Here is a 19,959-nt window from a genome sequence, read left to right as displayed (position 1 = left end):
TTATATAACAGTACTTTGCAGAATTACAACTAAAATAGCTTGAAAGATGTAAAAGTAAAGAGGAGAAAATACAGAGCTCAGGTACAAAGCATTTATGATAAGCAACTGTATGCTGTCCCAATGGGAATAAGCCCTTATTTCAGGACATAGCATATTTTGTTCAACCTAATTTTGGTACAGCTCTACAGTTTCTAGAAAGGGGAGAACATAATCGAAGGAGAAACTACTGGTTGAGCTGCTAAATTAAGCTCAGACTGATTAATACCAAGGCGGGGCGGGGGGATCTCAAAACTAGTCTGTAGGCTGCTGTTCAAATCTGGTGACTGGAAACTACATTCTGTAGTTGTACTGTAGAGATTCAGAAATGCTCTTGTAGGTTATATGCTTTTTTTAACTAAGTGTGGCAATGTAGCTAATTGCGAAGGTAGCCTGGCTATAAATGACTACACTACAGTACACTGTAATTTGGAAAGTGTGCACACCCAGCTATACCCAGTAAAACCTGTTCTTATTTTTTTTTAACCCACTCAATCTAAGATTATAAAACAGTCCAAAATACTCCTCTTAATTACATACAGGTGGTGAAGCATGATAAAATCTGTATCTGTAGCCCTTTATGGGATGAGTCCCTCAAAGAAAGTGGATATAGGCTATTCTCTGACGTGATCCTTGCTAATGTGAGGGACTTGCTCAGTGAACTAGGTACCTACCTGTAAGCCACCAATTTCTTAGAAGACTCATCACCTCTCTAAATACCAATTTAGAGCTTTCCTATCTGTAATTACAGTCTTAGAAGAACTGAAATGGATAATAGATATAGATGTATATTGTCCCTTAAATTATTAATCCAGAGTAGATTTATGACACCATCACTAGAAATAAATGTAAGCATGGCTGGGTTGTAGGACTAACTTCTTCCCTTCATAAAAAATCAGGCGCACTTTCAGAAGCAGAAGTCATTTGCTGTCACTCCTTAATTCGTTATATGTTGAAATTATGGTAGTCAGTAGAATATCTTCCAAATTTTTCCTGTTGGAAGAAGGCTGCTTAATGTAAAATGTAAAAGCATGAAGCAGCACCTCAACGTTTCAAACTCATGCTATGATCTGATGAGACTGGAACTTTAATGCTGCCCATGAGAAGAATTTTTTTTCATGCCCTCTCCCCAACCCCCCTGCCAATGCCCACCGTTCCTAGCACATCTTACCCTTCATTTTGCGTATGCTATGTTTGGGTACAAATCCTCCAAAGTAGGATTTGATGTATTAAACTGTATCAGGTTAACTTCCCCATCCCTTGCCAAGGGAATTATTAAATATGGTTCCTTGCTCCCTGGTAAATATAGTACTGATGCAAATCAGAGGATGGGAGTACGGGGTGGGAGAAGCAAGGATGGGGAAAGGTAGGAGTCACTTAGTATTGCTACCAAAGCCCTGCTGTATTATGCGACCACACCTTTCAGGTAAAACCCTACTTACTGCTGCTTACCCCATCTGTTTTTAAAGTTTTTGAAGTAAAACTGTACATATGCCTACTGTGGCCAAGTGGCAGCTTGTAAACCAAACCCAGTTACCTGTTTAGCCAAAGCCTTCCTGTATATAGGGAATAACTATTTTTTCCAGTTAAGTCATTTGAACACTTTGGTATTAAACTTGTGCCTTGATATAATTCCAGCAGCGCAGATAAATAACTTGGTAGCTGTACAGTTGTTTGCTGTCAGGCTTTCTCCAGACTACAGACAGACTAGCTAAATCCAGGATGGAAAGGACTTCTGGAGGTCACCTAGCCCAGCCCCCCTTGCCTGTATCTGGGTCAGCACTGAATTCAGACTAGGTGGTTCAGGCATTTGTCAAGCGGAGTCTTAAAAATGTCCAAACCCTGACGACCTCAATGCTTCCTGAGGTACTAACATAAATACAACTAATTCTTAACCAGTTCCTGGCTGTATTGGAAGACAAGTCAGCGTAGCAAGTCCATTAAACACTCTGAATAAGAGAAGTGGTGGTATAGCTCTGTGTCATCTCTCACATGTGTATGTTGACGGAGAGAAGCAGGCTGTCTGTCCAAAATGTATTGGTATATGTATTAGTCCCAGAATAATCAAGAGCTTGTGAGCAATGAATTGTGTCGTGCACTGTCACTTTGAGTGGGAGCCAGGAAACTCCCCTACAACCAAGAAATAAAAGAATAAAATGCCCTGCATAAAATGCCAATTATAAGATCCTTGCAAGTTGGCAGGAGTTGAGATTTTGCTAGTGTTTTTTTCACTTGTGAATGTAAACCGTAAGTTTTCAGGGGTAATGCACTAACCCAATAGGAAGCATGTCTTCTAAGGAAATTCCCTGATCTTCTCCCAAACAGAAGGCAGCAGAAGGAGAGGAAAACTCATATCTCAAGCATTATATTTTTGTAAGGTTATTTGCAGAGCATGTTAAGCTAGAAATATCTGTTTCAAAATGGCTGATGACCACTGTTCACCAGTATTGGTGTATGTTGGCTGGAACTTGGAGTTTTTTCTGAATTAGAAATTGGTTCTCTAAAAGGTGAGTCCAGCTTGATTCAGTGTACCGAAGTGGTTTGTGAAATGGCGAAGCTGCATCTATAATGGCAAAGCAAATCTAGAAACCAGGTCACAGTTGCAAGCTAGATGCCTCAAAATTATTTCTGTCTCTCCATTCCTCCATAAGAGAGAAAGAGTATGGGATTACAGGTCATTCTTGAACAAAAATCTTAATTCTCTACAGCTAATTTTTCCACGGTGGTGTGCATAGATTTCTGTAGTACTTGGATGGCAGGCAGTATGCCTCTTGCTATGTTAGTTTTCTATTAGTGAAAACCTTTATTAGAATTCAAGACACAGAATGAGGTGTTTGAGTTACCTGATTCTTACTGGAAGGCGTTTGTAGTTTTGGAACCCTGGTTCAGGACTTTGAACCAGTCCAGAAATGAAAGCAACTATTGTTTTCGTTCCCAGCAAATGCACGCAGCCTTCTAATTGCATGTACATAACCACTGTGGAGGAGTAATAGCCTGCTAATAGTTGAGGTATTATGGTTTGGGAAAAGTCATGTCTTTCTCTCATTTGAAGGGAGGGGTGGAAGGGGACTGGATAAGCCAAGGAGATTTGGTGGTCCCATGGAGGGTCACTCTGAGTTCTTCAACTGTCAGCCTGGCCTAGTAACCACATGCTACCACGCATGCAGTTGGATGAAAACACTGTGACAGTTTGAGCTACATGAAATTGTTTGATTTGTGTTTGAATAGCGTAAAATAGGGATATAAATGGTTTACTTTAGGTCTAAAATGTAGAAGCCCGTCACTGCTTTTTTTTTTTTTTTCTTCATAGTGCTGGTTACAACCTACCTATAAGTATATAAAGGAATGGAGCTTTACCTGCAAGTTAAGATTTCTGATATGCTTGTACTTCACCTACACTTCTGTCTTAAAATAATACCATTGCTTTCAATTATTTCGCACTGTATGAAACTTCACATTGTTGTTGATGTCTTAGCTATGAGAGATCTGTCAAGCCTTGTGTGTAATTGAAACTATTTGAGGATATGAAAGCATCTAAAATATTATTCCTCCACTTACTGTTAACGACTTCCAGAAATTAATGGAAGCCTTGTAACCAAAATGTCTTTCACCGTCTGACAGTTATTTCTGACATGTTAGGTACCATTTTGTCTCTGATTTAAGTCACTGATAACCAAGTAAAGCCCTGTGCTTTACTTATCTTTTCCCAGTGGTACTCCCTCTTTCGCTTGCTAGTATTTTCATAGCATTTAACTGGAGTAATGAAAGTTTGGGTAGAGAGAAACTCAACAGTCTGAATTCAGTGTTTCCTTGCAGAAGATTTTGGATAAGTGAGATCTTTTCCTTATGAAAAGTTGATCATACTGAGGGACTCTTCTGGTGTTGTGCAACTAACTGAAGCATGGGAAGAATAATTCCCCATGTGCTATAGAAAATATGTTGAAGTTGCATTAGACTACAAAAGATCTAGTGATACTTTGAAATACTGATTTGCTTGTTAGTGCATAATTGCGAAATTCCTTCTGTTGCGTTTTGGCTTAGTCTTACACTTAAGTGTGTAATTCAGAGAAGCTTCCAAAGTTAAAACAAGAACAGGCCATAACAGATTAAGACTGTGTTCATTATTGAGTGTTGTTGCTATTTATTGCACAAAGAAAGGCTTTTCAGATGGAAAATTGAAACCAAATGGTTTCAATGGGTTTTCATACAGCTGGAAACATATATAAACTTGGTAATTCAGGACTTTTTGGTATAGCCTTTCACAATACTAGTGAAGCAGAATGAAAACGGCTTAGTTTCAGTAAGCGTTCCCACAATCTTGAGTCTATGTTCTGACACTGAACCAGGAGCTAAAGCAAATATGGTTACTGCAAATCACTTCTCAGCTTGTATCATTCCTGCTATCTACCATGTGACTCTTTAAAGTTGGATTGACATGCTGCCAAGAGGAAGCAAAATATTTTAAAAGGCAAACATAACTTCCAGGTTTTCTGGCCTGAAACCATCAGGAAATGCTGGACTGGAGAGTTACTTGTAAGGGTATCCGTATACTTTCTCATGAACAAATCTGAAATACACCAGAATCTATAAATAAGGCTTAAAATTTAGTTTCAACCACTCTTCTTATGCTTTTTGGTTTTTTCTTTTGCAGAACAGCCAGCTTTTTTTATGGATCCTAAAAGCATGTTCCTCATACACTAACTTATCCAACATCATTATTTGTCCTTATAATATTTGTCCTTGAGTCCAGATTACTTGGTCCTATTTTCCCTTTCTTTAATACATGTGTAGTGCTTCATTACAGTAATTAAAGCCTGTGTTAAAAGTGAACTTAAAACTCCTGTATTCACCTTCAGAGGTGTGGGAAGGAGGAAACCCATACATGGGTCTCTGAGGAGTATAAGGTGTGTCTGTAGTATGACATAAAGCTTGTCTATCATCACTCTTTGGTCACCTTCAGCCAGAGAGCTCCACTGCGTAGTGACTGTTTCTCATAACCAGTTCTTTTTTAATTGCAGTATAAAATAAGGAATAACTTACCGGATGTATCTAAAAGGACTTTTGTCCAGTTGATAATTCTGTGAGAGTTCAGGAAGCAGCATTAGTTGTGAGGGGTTAGGAACCTCACAGGTTGTCCCTTCTGCCTCTTGAAATCTCTGATTGCTTGAGCTGGACTTCCGTGGTAATGTTTCCACTCCACTTTGCCCCTGCTTCCTGGCCATCCTCAACAGGAACAACTTGCTGGAAGCTGCTTGGAGCAGTGTGTATATCCTTGTGCCAAGCATTGAACTCTAAGCCTCTGCCGCAAGTGTTGTCATTCAGGTACAGAATGGTCAATTCACACTTTGAAGTCAGAAAGGAGCCATAAAACGATGCAATCTGAATTCAGCATAATCAATCTGGTTTTAGCTTTGACTACAAACACTAACAGAAAAACTTGCTTTAACTTTGACACCTATTTTATGTTACACTTCATTAACAAGGAGCTCTCACCGTGGGATAGATACTACTCATGTTTTGCAAGCCTTACATAGGGTTCAGCATAAAAACACCCATTTGGAATAAATTGTTTCCTATTTATTTTTATAACTCAAATGCACCATGAGAAACGAGTAAGGTTTTTTGTTTGTGGGGTAATATGAGATCTGTTACAGTGAATGATTTAAAAGCAAGTTGATTCATTTAATTCTGGTTTGATAGCCTTAGGTGTGGTCCTCTGAGTTTTTTGGGGGTGGGGGAAGAAGGGGGGAATGGCAACGTTTGCAGATGAACTTAAATGATCTTTATTCCAAAGTCTATGGTATTTCCAGTATTCTGTTGACTTCCAGCTTCCAGAAGGGAGCATTTCATCCTGTCACCCGTGTTTCTGGTGCCATCAGTGACCGTACTTAGGGAATTAAGTTTTCACATATGTTCCCAGACTTCTTACAGGTGACTTGTGACTAGCCACATGAGGGTTTTAATGTGTTATACCTGTAGCAAGGAATGTGTTCATGCTTGCAGAGGTTGATGCGAACAGTCCATGTATCAATGCTGTCAGAAATGTGGATGCATCTATAAGAATATTCTCCTTCAGGAGTGAGGTGTGAACCACTTCCCTGCAGGGGAATTTCTTGGTACCTAGTCATTTACTTGCAGGGACATGCCGGTGTGTCTTCAAATAACTCTTCACCTGTACTGGTTAGTTCTGAATTCTCTCGGGGCGGAGATAAAGGAGGAGAGAAATAGGAATCTTTGTCTTCCTGAAGAAAACTGTATTTATGTTTTGCCACATTGAGGTTCCTTCTTCATGCAAGGAATGCGTGACCTCTGCAACAGAAAACTTAAAATATTTATAGATAACGTGGGTATAAAAGCTGCAAACTGTCAAAAAATTCTCAGTGCATAACATAAAGGGGTGTGTGGTATGAAGAGCTGGACAATAATGAAAAGCATAATTGGATGTGGTTGGTGGTTTTCTTTTGCCTCAGTTTTCCTTGTAATGCATTCTCCTTGTGCCCACTACTCCTAAACTGGCAGAACTCTTTCCAATAGCTGTGTTAAAGCTAGTCATTGGGGTTTGTTTGTCTAAGTCAGGATGCAAACACCTTACGACAGTCTCCTAGCAAACCTGGAGTGGGCAAGTCTTGCCACCGCTATGCAGCTGCACCGGGAAGCTGGCATCGGGCGACTGGTTCTGCTTGGGGTCATAGGAGATGACAGCATAACTCTGCAGACATGGTCTGTCATGGGGTTGCTCTAGTTCAGCCTACAAAATTAAAAACCTAAAATTGAGTAAATCCAGCAGGCAGCATGATGGCAGACGGTACTGGAGGTGGGAGAGCAGGCGTGAGTTGGGAATTGAGGCGGGGGAGAAGGGCCATTTCTAGGTGCTGGACAGATCACATGCAAGGAGTTGAGCCTGAGGAAAGATGGGGAAGGGAGGAGTCTCTCTGATTGTGGAAGGGTTTAACTGGGAGGAAGTCTCCCAGATTTCATAACGGGGCCAAACAGGAAGGGAAGAAAGTAAAATTGAACAGCAGACATACATGAATGTTACTCTCTCCCTCTCTCTCCCCCTAATTGAAAACACCCCAGTCGCTCTTTTGACAGTGGCAGCGTTTGAGAGAATGAAAAGGGTTGATCTGGTTTTTGTTAACTGCCGATATAATGCTCCATAGCACTGAAGATCATTTTTCCAGTTTTAGTCTGAGAATATTGAGCTACAAGAGGAGGAACACATGAATACCTGCTCACATGGCTGCTGGCAGCCCGGTTATGTTTTTGGCACTAACTTGCTGCTGGTTCCTTGATACCTGTGCCAAAGAGGAGCACTTTCCTAAGGATTGTAGGTGAATGGGAACAAAACTGTGGGAGTCTGCATCAGGTGGGGAATTGGGTCTTGCCTTAATATGTAAACTGTTCTCTGATCAGCTGTTATCCCCTAAACAAATAAATCTCTCTCATGTAAATATTTCAACACCCAGCAGTAACTTAACATTCCCTGTCTTTGTCCATGTTTATGTTTAGTAGTTGAGGCATTACTAGCAACATAACATAACTGTGTCCTGCCTTTTCTTTGGTAATTTTCGTAGCGATTTGAGACTAAAAGGGAGAGATAACTAGAAAAAGATTACCTGTAGATTTTTGGTAGAATTATGGAATGTGCTGTAACCACTCTTTATCCTCTCGAAGGAATACTGATATATGTATAGTATAATATAGTGTAACTAATATTGCTGAACGGCTAATGAGGCAACCTGAGGAGCTTGCAGCCATCAGAAATCTGTTAGTATTGCTACTCCTTTACAGTGCTCAAAATAGCAACCATAAATACTCTTACAACTGTGTTAAGATCTGTCTGCTGGAAACAATAACCAAGTCCAGTTTGTCTTTCCATGATTTACTTGCTCCTTTCAATAGATACAAAAAAATAACATGTTTTCCTAAAGGTTTGCTCCCCTTGCTTTATAAAGACCTTGTACTGTAGACTTAGACTGGGCTTTTTGATCATACTTAAAATTATTTTTTTAAAAGCTCAGAAGTTTAGCACTTCTAAAATAAAGCCCTCTGGATTTTTAAACTGGTAGGAAAAAACAGAAAAGCATAAAACAAAAATCCCAAATTCAACATATTCAAGAGATAAGGCAATGAAAGGCCCAATGAACTATTACTTGTTAGCTGTAGGGTTAAAAAAAAACCAACAACAACAAAAAGCATCCTTCCTTTTGAACTTAGTCTGCCCTAAGTTTCTGTTTGGGAAAGGCTTCCAACCATTCCTTCCCAGGTGTTGTATAGCTCTGTAAATGCCAGTTGCTCCGTGCTCAGTTCTAGATGTGAAATGTGTCAATATGGTTTGAAACGGTGGACATTCAGTCTCAGAATTGGTAAATACATATTCAACTTTATAATTGCCTGGTGTTGTCAAAGTCCCAAGTTCACCACTACTGGCATATGTTTATTCTCTCAATTTGAATCTTTTAGGCTCCAGTGCTATTTAAAGGAAGCCTTAATTTAATCTCAACAATAACCACCATTGAGGGATTCATATGAGAGGATGATTATTTGAGTACGGATATGAAATGTGACTTCAGAGCTTCTTGAAAAATGAGCTTTGTTCCTTGCTTATTTCCATTCCAATACAAGAGATACTTTAACATACTTGAAGTAGTTGTTGCATAGACTTTTTTCTAAAGAATTGCCAACTCATTACTTCACTGTAGAGGAATGTGATATTTCTAGTATTCCACTTCAGTGACTAGATTAAATAACTGATGAAACAGCCTGTTACTTTGATGCTATTACTTGTTGTCTTTATAATAATGGTTCACTAAGTATCCTGCTTTTGTGCTTTTTTCCAGTGCTTTTGTTTATATACCATATCTTCCTGCTTCTGTCTTCAAAACCTTTGCATTTAAATCTGTGCTACTCCTTTCTTAGGGAATGGTACTTACAAAAATACTTTGTAAAACCGTTCTTGTTAGTTGAGGTAACACCTAGGGTAGTTGCTTAATGATCTTGTGTCATGACTTAAAAGAAATTCTCCCTCGAGCTGGGCTTTTGAAAAAATGTGTTTGAGTGCTCGAGTAATTATTTTAATGGAAGCCTTATAGGAAAGCACCAAGCAGTAGAAGAACCAAGAAAAGAGCAAAGGTCATCTGTTTGACATGCTTCTGAAACTGGACATCCTAGAGCTTGCTGTGCTTGCTGAATGGGTTTGAGTTCACAGCTGATTTAGAGCACTGCCACGTTCCAGTGTCTGCAGAGAAGCTGGGCTGGCTGCAAATCATGTATAGGGAACATTCTGTACGAGAAGAGACCGAGCATTTTCACATGCTTGCCTCGACCCCTCTTGAGAGAAAATCACTGTGAAGAAAAATGGATTTTGTTCCTATACCTTTTGAACTGGATGAATGAGTCCAGCACAATAGCAATCAAGCATGCTGCCCTCATTTTTTAACAATAAAATGCAGCTGATAAACTGCATTTGTTCCTCTGGCTGCTTTTGAAATGTAAAGCTTTAACTAAGTCTTACAAACTTAACAGTGTTCATACCATTTTCTTTGTTTGTTTATTTGGGGGGGTGGGGTTTGTTTGGTTTTTGCACATTGTTTTGCTGAGCGGCTGTGTAAAAAAGGAATTTCTGAAATGGTCTGGATTAATTACTTTTCTGGTATGTTGATCCGTTAATGAAACAAGCTTTTAGAAAACAATGTGGAAAGTTTTAGAAAGCTGTCAGATTTGTTGTATGAAGTTTAGATGTCACAGAAATTTTTTTTTTCAAACACACAAATGATTTCAGATATGTTGTCTGGAGTGCTGTGTTTCAGAGGTGTTTTCAATAACTGTCAGTTTGTGGTTTATGGCGTTCTCATAGCACGACAAAAGGTTTGATGCTTTTTAGTGAGTTGGATATATTCAAGTGTCCATTGCAGTAACTTACAAAAATTTCTGAAATACAGCTGATAATTTTGTCTCGGAGATTTAATACCAGGCTGCAGTAAAGCCATATGCAGAATCACAGTTCTGCATAGTAATGCCAAACAAGTAGTAAAAGTGCACCTCCAAAGAGAGGTCTGATGTAAAGCATGTTTAATAACTCATTGAAGCTTGTGTGTTATATTCAGTGACCAGTATTATATAATATCCTAATGCATGTTTAGTATATGTTGCATGTAGGGTTTCTCTTTTGTTACTGAGTTGATCTGAACTGAGGGAAATAGCTTGGACATACCTTCCTTTACTAGTGCTGTTCCTGCTTTTGCATACATAATATAGGATGTTTTGAGACACGTTATCTAATCCTGTCACACCACCTACTGTTGAAAAGCAGACATTGGGCGTAAGTGTTTTTCTTGCCTAAATCTTAATGTAAATCGCCTTATTTCATGCTTTCTTGGTCTTAGTGCAAATCGGTGGTTTCTTGGTCATTGGTATTTAAGAGTGGAGATGCTGCAGCAAAACTGGCGTTGAATAAAGTGGAATTACTAGCTAGTTTTATCATATTTCAACAGTCTCTTACATAGCTTAAGCAAAATTGAAATGTGGTTTATACAAGAATAAAGGGAAGAGTATTCACTTTAAGCAGAAACTTGATTGATCTAAATCAAATCTGAAGCACTGTAGTCATCTCTTTTCAAGTAAGATAAACTATGTCTGTCAGGCTTGAAAATGGCAAACATCAGCGTTTAAGATACTTTGTAAAATATCTTTTTTTTATAATAAATAACAAAATATTTTTTTAAAAAATTCGTAAGTCTATCTTCCATACCTCTATTTTTGTTTTTGTACAAAAATGAAAACCTCTTTTCTATAGTTATACAGAGGACTTGACAAGAGTCAACTCAGTGCTGGAAAGACAAGTCTGTGTGTACATAACTTCCTTTGGGCCATTGTAGTTTTAATCTGGGTGCACACTTTTCAGAAATAAACTAAAATCTTAAGTTAACTAAACTAAAATTTTCTTGCAGAAAGTGTAGTTGCTTTGTTAGTAGTACAAGATAAGCTCCTGTCTGAAGATGGCACATCTGTCTCCTATATAGATACTCTTCCTGTTTGATTAACTTAGCTATTGGGCATTTGTATTCAGCAAGCTCAAATGAAAACAGCACTTAATGCAAAAATGTGTCTGTACCAGTCGACCATCAAGAACTTGGTTCCGGAGAGTGCTGTTTAACTAGTTCTGCAGAACTAGTCAGTTTTCAGTATATTATGTGAGTACAACACAATTTGATACTCTCGTGCTGTGTTTGTCCTTGAAAGGGTATGATCTTTTAGAGTGCTTTGTCAAATGCCAGGGTGGGAAATCTCTGTTTTGGGGACCAGAACAAACAAAATAATCTTTCTTGGATTGTCTTTGAGCCAGAGGTTATATTTGTATGGGATCGCCAGTACAGCTAACCATAATACACAGAGGTAGGAGAATGCCAGAAAAACTTTTTGTGCATGTAAATGTCTGCCTTGAAGGCCAGTCTGTAAAGCTCTTGACTTGTTTCTGAAGTCAATATGCGGGTAAAACGGGATCCTTTAAATCCTTGGAACTGTTTTTCTGCATTTACAACATTTTTTACCATGTCAATATGAGGTAGATTAAGCCTTTCTATATGTATTTTTAATGTGTAAATCTTTTTACTTGTAGACATATACATAGAAGAAGCTATTGTTTAAGCTTCTTTCCAACTCCTTTTGTTCTTTGCTCTCCCTCCCCCTTCCCCCCAATTGACAGGTATAGGATCTTCGCCAAGAGAGAAGCATGCCTCCGTCAAAAATTCTCCAGCCTCGTGGGCTGGCTCCGGTAAACCGCTCGCCAAATCCGAAGTGCCTGTCAAAAGATCAGTGCTTGAGAGAACACCTAGCATTTCATCAATCAGCAGCACTCAGAGTGAGCGAAGTCTTTTCAGCAGTAATTGTAAGTATCCATCAGGGTTATGGGTTTTAACTGATAGCCAGAATCAACTGCTTGTTGAAGAAATCCCCTTGAAGGGAGTCCTGTCTGACAAAGGCCTGTGTTAATTCTCATTGTACTACTTACTATTAGTTCTAGGTCTTACTCTTTTTGCCTCTTAACTTACGACTTTCCTTCTTGAGAGTTGCTACCTGAAGGAGCTTTGAGCCCTGGATTTTGGTTTGATGAGTAGACGTTTCAGTACAGCTCCTTTTCTGTCCTGAAACATTATAAAACCAGCGGGTCTTCTTGAGCAAAAGTTTCCTTGTGTTTATATATAATGTAATAAGAAACAAGTCTGAATGGTGTGAATGGATTACTTGTCACAATATTTGGAACAGCACGTTACAGGTTTTTGATACTAAATGCTCCTTTTGAACTCGATTATCTACTTCCAGAGTTTTAAGACAAAATGTGTAGATGAGATCAAAAGCAGGTGAGTGAAACTGCTCTTAGAAAGTAAAACTTTGCATGGGTAGACTTCTATAATTTCTAAGGTAACTATAAGCATTGGTGTATGACCTGAACCAAATCCATCTTGGTTAAAAATAGGGACAAAAATAACAGAACTAGCTTTGATTTGAAGCTCTACAAAGGGTCTGTACCAGCAGTTGTAGGAGTTCTAGCAGCAAAAATATGAAGGAAGTAACACATAAGTACTGTCAGACATATCAGTATTCCCAGCTATATGTATTCAAATGAGTACATTCAAATATTCTGTTACTATCACATCATCTGTTACATCTTGGAGACTGGGCAAAGGCCTTTCCTTTGTGTCAGATGTCATTTAAATCTGTCTTCAATGGACTGAAAAAGAGAACTGTGATTTAACATACGTCTGTAGTTTATGTATGCGCATATGCATACACACATCTATAACTAAATTTTCTCTTGATCTTCCCCCCCCCCCCCCGCCCCGTAGTGCCTTCATTAAAAAACTAAGACCTAACATCCTCAAAGGAAGAAGAGTATGTGTAATAAAATATGCAGTGCATGTTCCTGTGTTGTCAGATCAGTTCGGTTACTGTGACAGCCATGTTGACTTTTGCTGTTCAGGTTTAGGACTGTATCTGGAATTCCTAAGCAGCTTTGTCCTCTCTTCATTTCGCTCCCTCATGTAACAAAGGAAAGGGTCATCGCTTCATAACAAAGAAGTGTATTCAGATTAAGTATCCAAACAGATGACTCCTTATTTAGCCTGATTTGCTAGTTGGTTTAATCTGTTTTGTCCATTGCCGTCAAGCTTACAATTTTTTCCACTCCGATTCACGAAGAGCAAGCAAAAGCGATATGAGAGGTTGAACATGGCTGCAGTCTCTTTGGCTTTAAGCTTGCTTTGATCCTTTTTAAATGACTATACCAGGAGGACTCCGCAGTTGCACAGAAACTAATTTTTCTCCTATTATTTTCATCAATTCTACACTAACGCCACCAACTGACTCAGGAATCCACTATGATATTACCTTACTGACATTGCTGGTAGTGGGATCTTACAGCTTTTGTATTATTCCTTTGTTAGCCACGTTTACTGGGAAAAGAAGTAGGTTATATTCCTTTTTATTTCTTTTTTTAAAGCATGTATTTTGTTGTGTGGAGGTTGGTAAATGTATGCAGTGTTTTGACTTGCTGATTTTCTGTGAGATGATGTTTTTCTTTATTTTATTTCCTGCACTTGATGAGAATGATTTATGTCTTGTGGTCAGGTTTTGTGAGTATAATGAGTTTAGGTTACATATAATTCATGTGTTAGTGAAGTGAAGTTTTTAAGACTTTGAATCAAATTGGAAAGAACTAATGAATTTACTTTAAGTACAGTGCTGTTCTTGTTTTTTGTTCTCTCATTTCATCTACTATACAATAATGTCAGGGGAAAAAAAAAAAAAATCTGTATTTGTAAACCTAAAATGTTTTTATTAGATTGGTTGGACACACAAAGGCCAGGATGGGAGGCTTATGCTGTGAACGTCATGAAATTTATGATAAACTATTGTGGTCCTGTCAACAGTATTAAATTGACAAAGTCGCTTGACTTGTTTTGTTTAAGGAGTTTGCCTTCTATTAGGGGAGAAAAAAAATTACAAAAGAGAGCATTTCTCCTGCTGTGTCAGCGCAGCCCTTTGTTATGGGATGTCCTTGGATTGGTAACTTCCTGTGGCAAAATTAGGGTTTTTTTTGTCTAATGAGCACTTCAGTTTTATGATACTTTTCTCTAAAAAGACTTACCATTTGAGAAGTTTGGAAATCATTAAGTTTGAAATGCTGTTATTAATAAAAGCATATTTTGCATGCAAGCTGTCAGTTTGAGCATTGAAAAATTGAATTTTTAACATTAGGGAAATCTTCTCAATTTCAGTACTGAGCTGAAAATACTATCATTTGAACATAGTGAAATGTTTAAACTCTGAGGTTAAGAACAAGAATCCAAATATGAATTGCATTAGAATAATTGCATGTAAAGGAAACAGTGTTTCAGAAGTTAAAAAGCTGATCCTAGCAATTGACCTGGAGCTGCATTTCCGTACAGTCAATACTTCACTAAAATTCTTTTAATGAGTTGAGTTTTTAAACCCTTTAGATCTTAGCTCGGGTGAGATCACTTCATACCTGTCCATCTTTCATCAAGATTGCAGTAGCTACTCCTAATTCTATGAATAACCATCTTTGAATTGTATAGTGACCAAACTTTGCAAATTTGCCTTTTTTTCTGCACAGCCTGGTTAGCTGACTCCAGAGCTTCTAATAGGACAAAACAGTGCCCTAACTAGTCCCACACCAGAAGTGTGCTCGCTTACCCAAAGTGTTTGTTCCATGGCGTGCTTCTGATTTAGAAGAAAGTAGTACAGCTGTTTGTAGGCAGTTGTTAGCTGCTTGCAGTGAACTCTGAGCAAAAATCCTTAATTTAGTGATTTACAGAAAAAGTTAAGGGCTGCTTCAGGCCTCATGCTTTACTAAAACAAATTGGTTTGAATCATCTGATGTTGATCAGGGTCAGATTCCCGCAGAATAAGTGTGTTATTGATGTGTTATGCAAATTGTTCCTCATGTATAGATTTTTTGCAAATATTTAGCTTTTGTGCCTTTAGAGAGGCTCCAACTTTCTTTTTTTTTTAAAGAAGAGGAGGACTTCAGTTGCATATGTTTCTAAAAGGGAAAGCAGTTCTGTCCCTCTTTCTGTGGTTGAAAATGTATTGATTAGTGGCCAAAAAGCATCTTTTTGAAGCAGTTAACTTCCATGGCTTATGCTAGTGCATTTAAAGACATTAAAATAATCTCAAGACTGTATGTTCCATCTTTCGGTGAACAATATTAGACATTGTATTTCACATTACCTTTAAAAATATCAGCCTCATTAAAAGACTGAGGCAAACCTGATACTATATGAACCCCGCCCCCCTTTTTTTTTCTCTTTAAATGACTAGAGAAGAAAGCAACAGTGTGACAAACTCTTCCAGTGTGACTTAGTTTTTTCTTGTCTCTGGTAAATGCAATGTCAAATTCTTACTCTTTAATGTGTCAGTATACATAATTTTTTAGTACCTGAACCCAAGTGTACTCAACCTGTACTTATTTCAGAAGTATTTTCATATTTTTTTCCAGAAAAATAAAACAATGCTTTCCCCAAATTTCAGTTTTCTTTTTTCAAGTAAAGATTTTCATTGTGACAGTAAACCCAAACCTCTCTTAAGTTCCTTTAAAATGGAACAAAACGTCTTCTGTAGCAACTGGCGTGTTAGTTGGAAACCTGATTTTGATGTGAGGTAGCAATTGCTTATTGTCCTGCTTTTCCCAATTTGGATCTGTCTGCCCCTTTTTGCAGGGAGTATTTTGCTGTATGACTTCACCTCTCTCTTGGAGGGGGTGGGGGGCGGTCTTCTGAGGTCTGCTGTCACTGAGGAGGTCGCTGTTATGAACAGAGACTACAGGAACCTTTCTTAAAACTTGTTTGCGAGCTGGTGAATGCAGTTGGGCTCAGGTGATTTTTATTGCCCCACAAGGAGGACGGAAGAAGTGCAGTCTGCCGGTGGCGTGTCGCTCAAACGAGAGAGAAGAGGGGAAGGTGTTGCATGAGGAAGTTGTCTGAGTTATATTTGGTTTTTATTTTTTAACAGTCAGTTCTGAGGCCAGAATGTCTTTCTGTACGGATGATGCTTTTTCTTGGCTTAAACTGAAATGTGTTCTGCGTTTGCTTTGTACAGCAAGATCAGACTTCTAGTTATGTCTTTTGATCAATATACTTCTATGTATATCCCCCTCATGCGTAGTTCGAAGCTGTATGTCTAGGTCTGAGAAGTGTTTGTAAGAGTCATAGACTGATCTGTTACAGTTCATGGGTACAGTCTGTTTGTACTGAAGATACCAGAGGTGGTCATAATATTTTTATTCCAATGTGTTTCTCATAACTTTAGCCTTGGGTAAAACAGGCTTGGTTTAGGATTTAATTTTCCTCAACCTAGATACTGCCTAGACCAAATTCTTTGTTCTGTGTTGCAGCTGCAAGCGCCACAGTCATCATTAAGAATGGAGAATGGCCTTCAAAACCATCCTGCCAGAATCGTACTTCAGGATCTGTCCCTTTGAAAGCAGTACCAAGACCTAGATTACACTCGTTGAAGTCAACTCCAAAAGGTATATGGGTCTGTTTGTAGACAGAGTGAGACTATAGTTACTACTGTTATGGTACCTTACCTTTTGCAGGTGGCTGCCTCCTGAAGCAGTGTTTATTAAACAGTGGTCTCAGAAAATAGTAAAGTAAAGTAAAATCACATCAGTGGTGCTTCAAGTTTTGTATGGTTTCACAGAAAGGCTAAAATGTCCTTTGCACTGTCGTAATTTACTGGGGTATTCCAGGCAAATGAGGAGGAGGTCTGCACTGTGATATGGCTAAGGTTTGCATGGCACAGGGACTAAATGCACTTTGCTACGTGGCAGATGTCATCGTGTGGGGTTTATGTTGTTTTAACAGAAAAGAGTTCTGTTCTGTCACAAACCTCAGGCACAGACTCTGTGGCTGCTGGTGATCTGCAGGGTAGACCTAGCCTGAATTTATCCTGAGTGTATGGTTGTCCTCGTCCTCATGCAGACGTTGCATTATCTTCACGCCTTTCAGAACAGGAAAGACCTTGGGGGATGGGGATATATTTTTGAATAAGGTATTATTAGATGAAGTATCTTCTTTCGTGGATGAATGACATTGTCCCATCTTTCCAAGGGAAGAGTCCCAGAAACAGCTTAGCTCTTCATGCTGCTTTTTCTTGATATTGTTCTTACTGGCTGGAGTGGAAGCAGAGGTTTGTTCTGATTTTTAATGGAGATAATTGTGCTTCATCAACTAGTGCTAAAGGAAACATGAATTTAAATGTACTTTCTGGCTTCGTATTAAACACTATTCTGGTTCCTATTCCTATTCAGGCCAGGACCCCTTGATCGGCCAACAGCGCTTCTCCACTCAAGCCACAAACAGCAGTTGACAACTCATTCTCTGGCCAAAATTAAAGACATAATGGGAGCAGATAAATAAGCTTCCTGTCTCTCTCTCCTAAATCCTAGTTATAATCAGCTTGCTTCTCATCATCTTTGTGGTGAACTGGTTATTGTAATTGGATAAACCTCGTTAAGTGCTATGCTCCCACTTTAGGCTTAAGTTTAAGCTGGTATCTGACATAATTGAGAATAAATAGAAGGGATGCCTGCCAAATGTCACGCTATAATGACATGCTTTAAAATCGTAAACAGTGAAAAGAAATCGAATTTGTCACAAACTATCACTTTGAAATAAACACAAGTTATATGGCTGTCTGACAAGCTGATGCTTTCTGTTGGGGTCCAACATATGCAACACAACTATGCATTGCTCAACATCTTCAGTGACCTCGGCACTAGAATTGTGCCTTCAGCACCTGCAGGAGCAGTGTGGCCAGAAGAAGCTGGTATTCCCCCCTCGGCTTAGTGTTACTTGGACTACTCTGTTGTGTTTTGGGGCCTTCCCAGTTCAAGAGGGTTGTTTTGAAACTGGAAAGGTCAGCTGGAGACTTAGGAAAATGGTTAGGTCTCGGACCTCATGACCTGTGAGGAGAAGTTGAGGGAGTTGAGCTTGTGTAGTCAGGCAGGAAGGAGAGTAAGGGGAGATATTGTAACAGTCTGCAATAACTTGAAAAGGACAGCAACAAAGGTGATGGTGCCAAACTCTTCTCAGTAGTACCAGATGATGTGGCAATGGGAAATGATTGCAAATTGTGGAGTGGAGATGCAGCATTGCCCAGTGGGGCCACAGAGCCGCCCTTCCTGGAGGTTTGCAAGACTCGGCTGGATAGCTGGCCTCGAGGTGCCTTTCAGCCAATGTTTCCGTAGCTGTGTTGTATTTGCGCCTGTTTTGAGACCTAAGTAATTTGATCTTAGTGCTAAAGTGAAATCTTTACTAACATTTTCTTCTGCTTACAAGCTTTATTAAAATTATCTTTTTATTTCTTCCAATGTGAGTTCTGGTAAAGCAAAATGAAGTTTAAATACAGCTTAAACTTTCTAGAAGGCATCTCTTTCTGTGTCTGAGCAGATCTGTGCATCTTGTACTTAACTGTAAGTATGTAAAGTTAGGCATGTCTTTAGTTGCTGACATAGTTCTACTTGTAAACCTGATCTAAACTTCTGCTTCTAGGAGCCAAGCCCCGATCTGCTTCACTGAACCAGTGCACACCAAAATCATCTGGGCCACTGCACTCAGCAAGGAAAGTCAGTGAGGCTAGAGGTAATCAACTGTTGGGTAAAGTACATTTTTCAGTTATATTCTTGAATCCCTCTGTCTTCAGAAAGAGCAGCTATGCTCTATGGCTCCGGAGTAATTGAGATGATCAGTCTGCTCTTTCTCCGTGTAGTTCATAGTTTTGGAGACTGGCTGAGGTGAGGGAAACGGGTATGATAACAGTACAAAGCAGATTGTTTCCTATTGAAATACCTGCTGTAGGATCTCACACTATTTGTAAAGCCTGAAGAAAGCTGATGGATGGCAAAGAGACCTTTTATAAAATTCTGCCCATGGCTTTTGGACTTGTACCTAGCAGTCCCAAAGAGTGCTTTCATTGAATTCATATCCTTCAAAATAATGAGGTTCTTAAGTCAGTTTTCACATGACTCTAAAACAGTACAGTAAGAGTCGATTAACCTTCTCAGTGCTTTCATTTATATCTAACTTGATTGGTAGCACATTTGAGGGTGCTCTTAATTTATACCTCCTTCATACAAATAAAATAACTGGAGCATATAGGTGGAAAAAAAGTTGCTATGTTGCCAGTTTAGAAAGTTGTTTTTTATCTGTGGTCCTCTATGAATGAGTGAAATGAAATAGTGCAACCTGGCTTAAATGAAGTATGATAATTGTAATGGAAAAAAATGTTTGGCTTACTGGGAACTCATCATCCATTTTCCAAATAGTTTAACCCTATAATGCTAAATCTTACTGTTGAACGTGCCATCAGCCATCACAACAAAGAAACTGAAATTGTGTAGTTTGAGCTTATGTGGAAAGAATCTAAAAAAAGACACCCCCACTTCCCCTTACAGGCTTGAAGTGTAATCCTCTGCTCTTCCTTTCCTCTGCTCTTCCTTTCCTCTGCTCTTCCTTTCCTCTGCTCTTCCTTTCCTCTGCTCTTCCTTTCCTCTGCTCTTCCTTTCCTCTGCTCTTCCTTTCCTCTGCTCTTCCTTTCCTCTGCTCTTCCTTTCCTCTGCTCTTCCTTTCCTCTGCTCTTCCTTTCCTCTGCTCTTCCTTTCCTCTGCTCTTCCTTTCCTCTGCTCTTCCTTTCCTCTGCTCTTCCTTTCCTCTGCTCTTCCTTTCCTCTGCTCTTCCTTTCCTCTGCTCTTCCTTTCCTCTGCTCTTCCTTTCCTCTGCTCTTCCTTTCCTCTGCTCTTCCTTTCCTCTGCTCTTCCTTTCCTCTGCTCTTCCTTTCCTCTGCTCTTCCTTTCCTCTGCTCTTCCTTTCCTCTGCTCTTCCTTTCCTCTGCTCTTCCTTT

At 39.1% G+C, this 19,959-nt stretch overlaps 1 protein-coding gene across 1 annotated transcript in view; it reads left to right on the top strand.

Moving 5' to 3' along the window:
* MTUS1 (microtubule associated scaffold protein 1) overlaps window positions 1–19,959 on the top strand; it is a 93,256-nt gene that overhangs the window by 4,951 nt on the left and 68,346 nt on the right. The window contains exons 3-5 of the mRNA XM_075149177.1: window positions 11,741–11,923; window positions 16,451–16,585; window positions 18,612–18,701. Coding sequence (XP_075005278.1) covers window positions 11,741–11,923; window positions 16,451–16,585; window positions 18,612–18,701 — 408 coding nt within the window. The remainder of the gene's footprint in view (window positions 1–11,740; window positions 11,924–16,450; window positions 16,586–18,611; window positions 18,702–19,959) is intronic.

Source organism: Calonectris borealis, chromosome 4, assembly GCF_964195595.1.
Source record: "Calonectris borealis chromosome 4, bCalBor7.hap1.2, whole genome shotgun sequence".
NCBI classification, from domain to species: Eukaryota; Metazoa; Chordata; class Aves; order Procellariiformes; family Procellariidae; genus Calonectris; species Calonectris borealis.
This window is presented reverse-complemented; position numbering and strand designations above follow the sequence as displayed.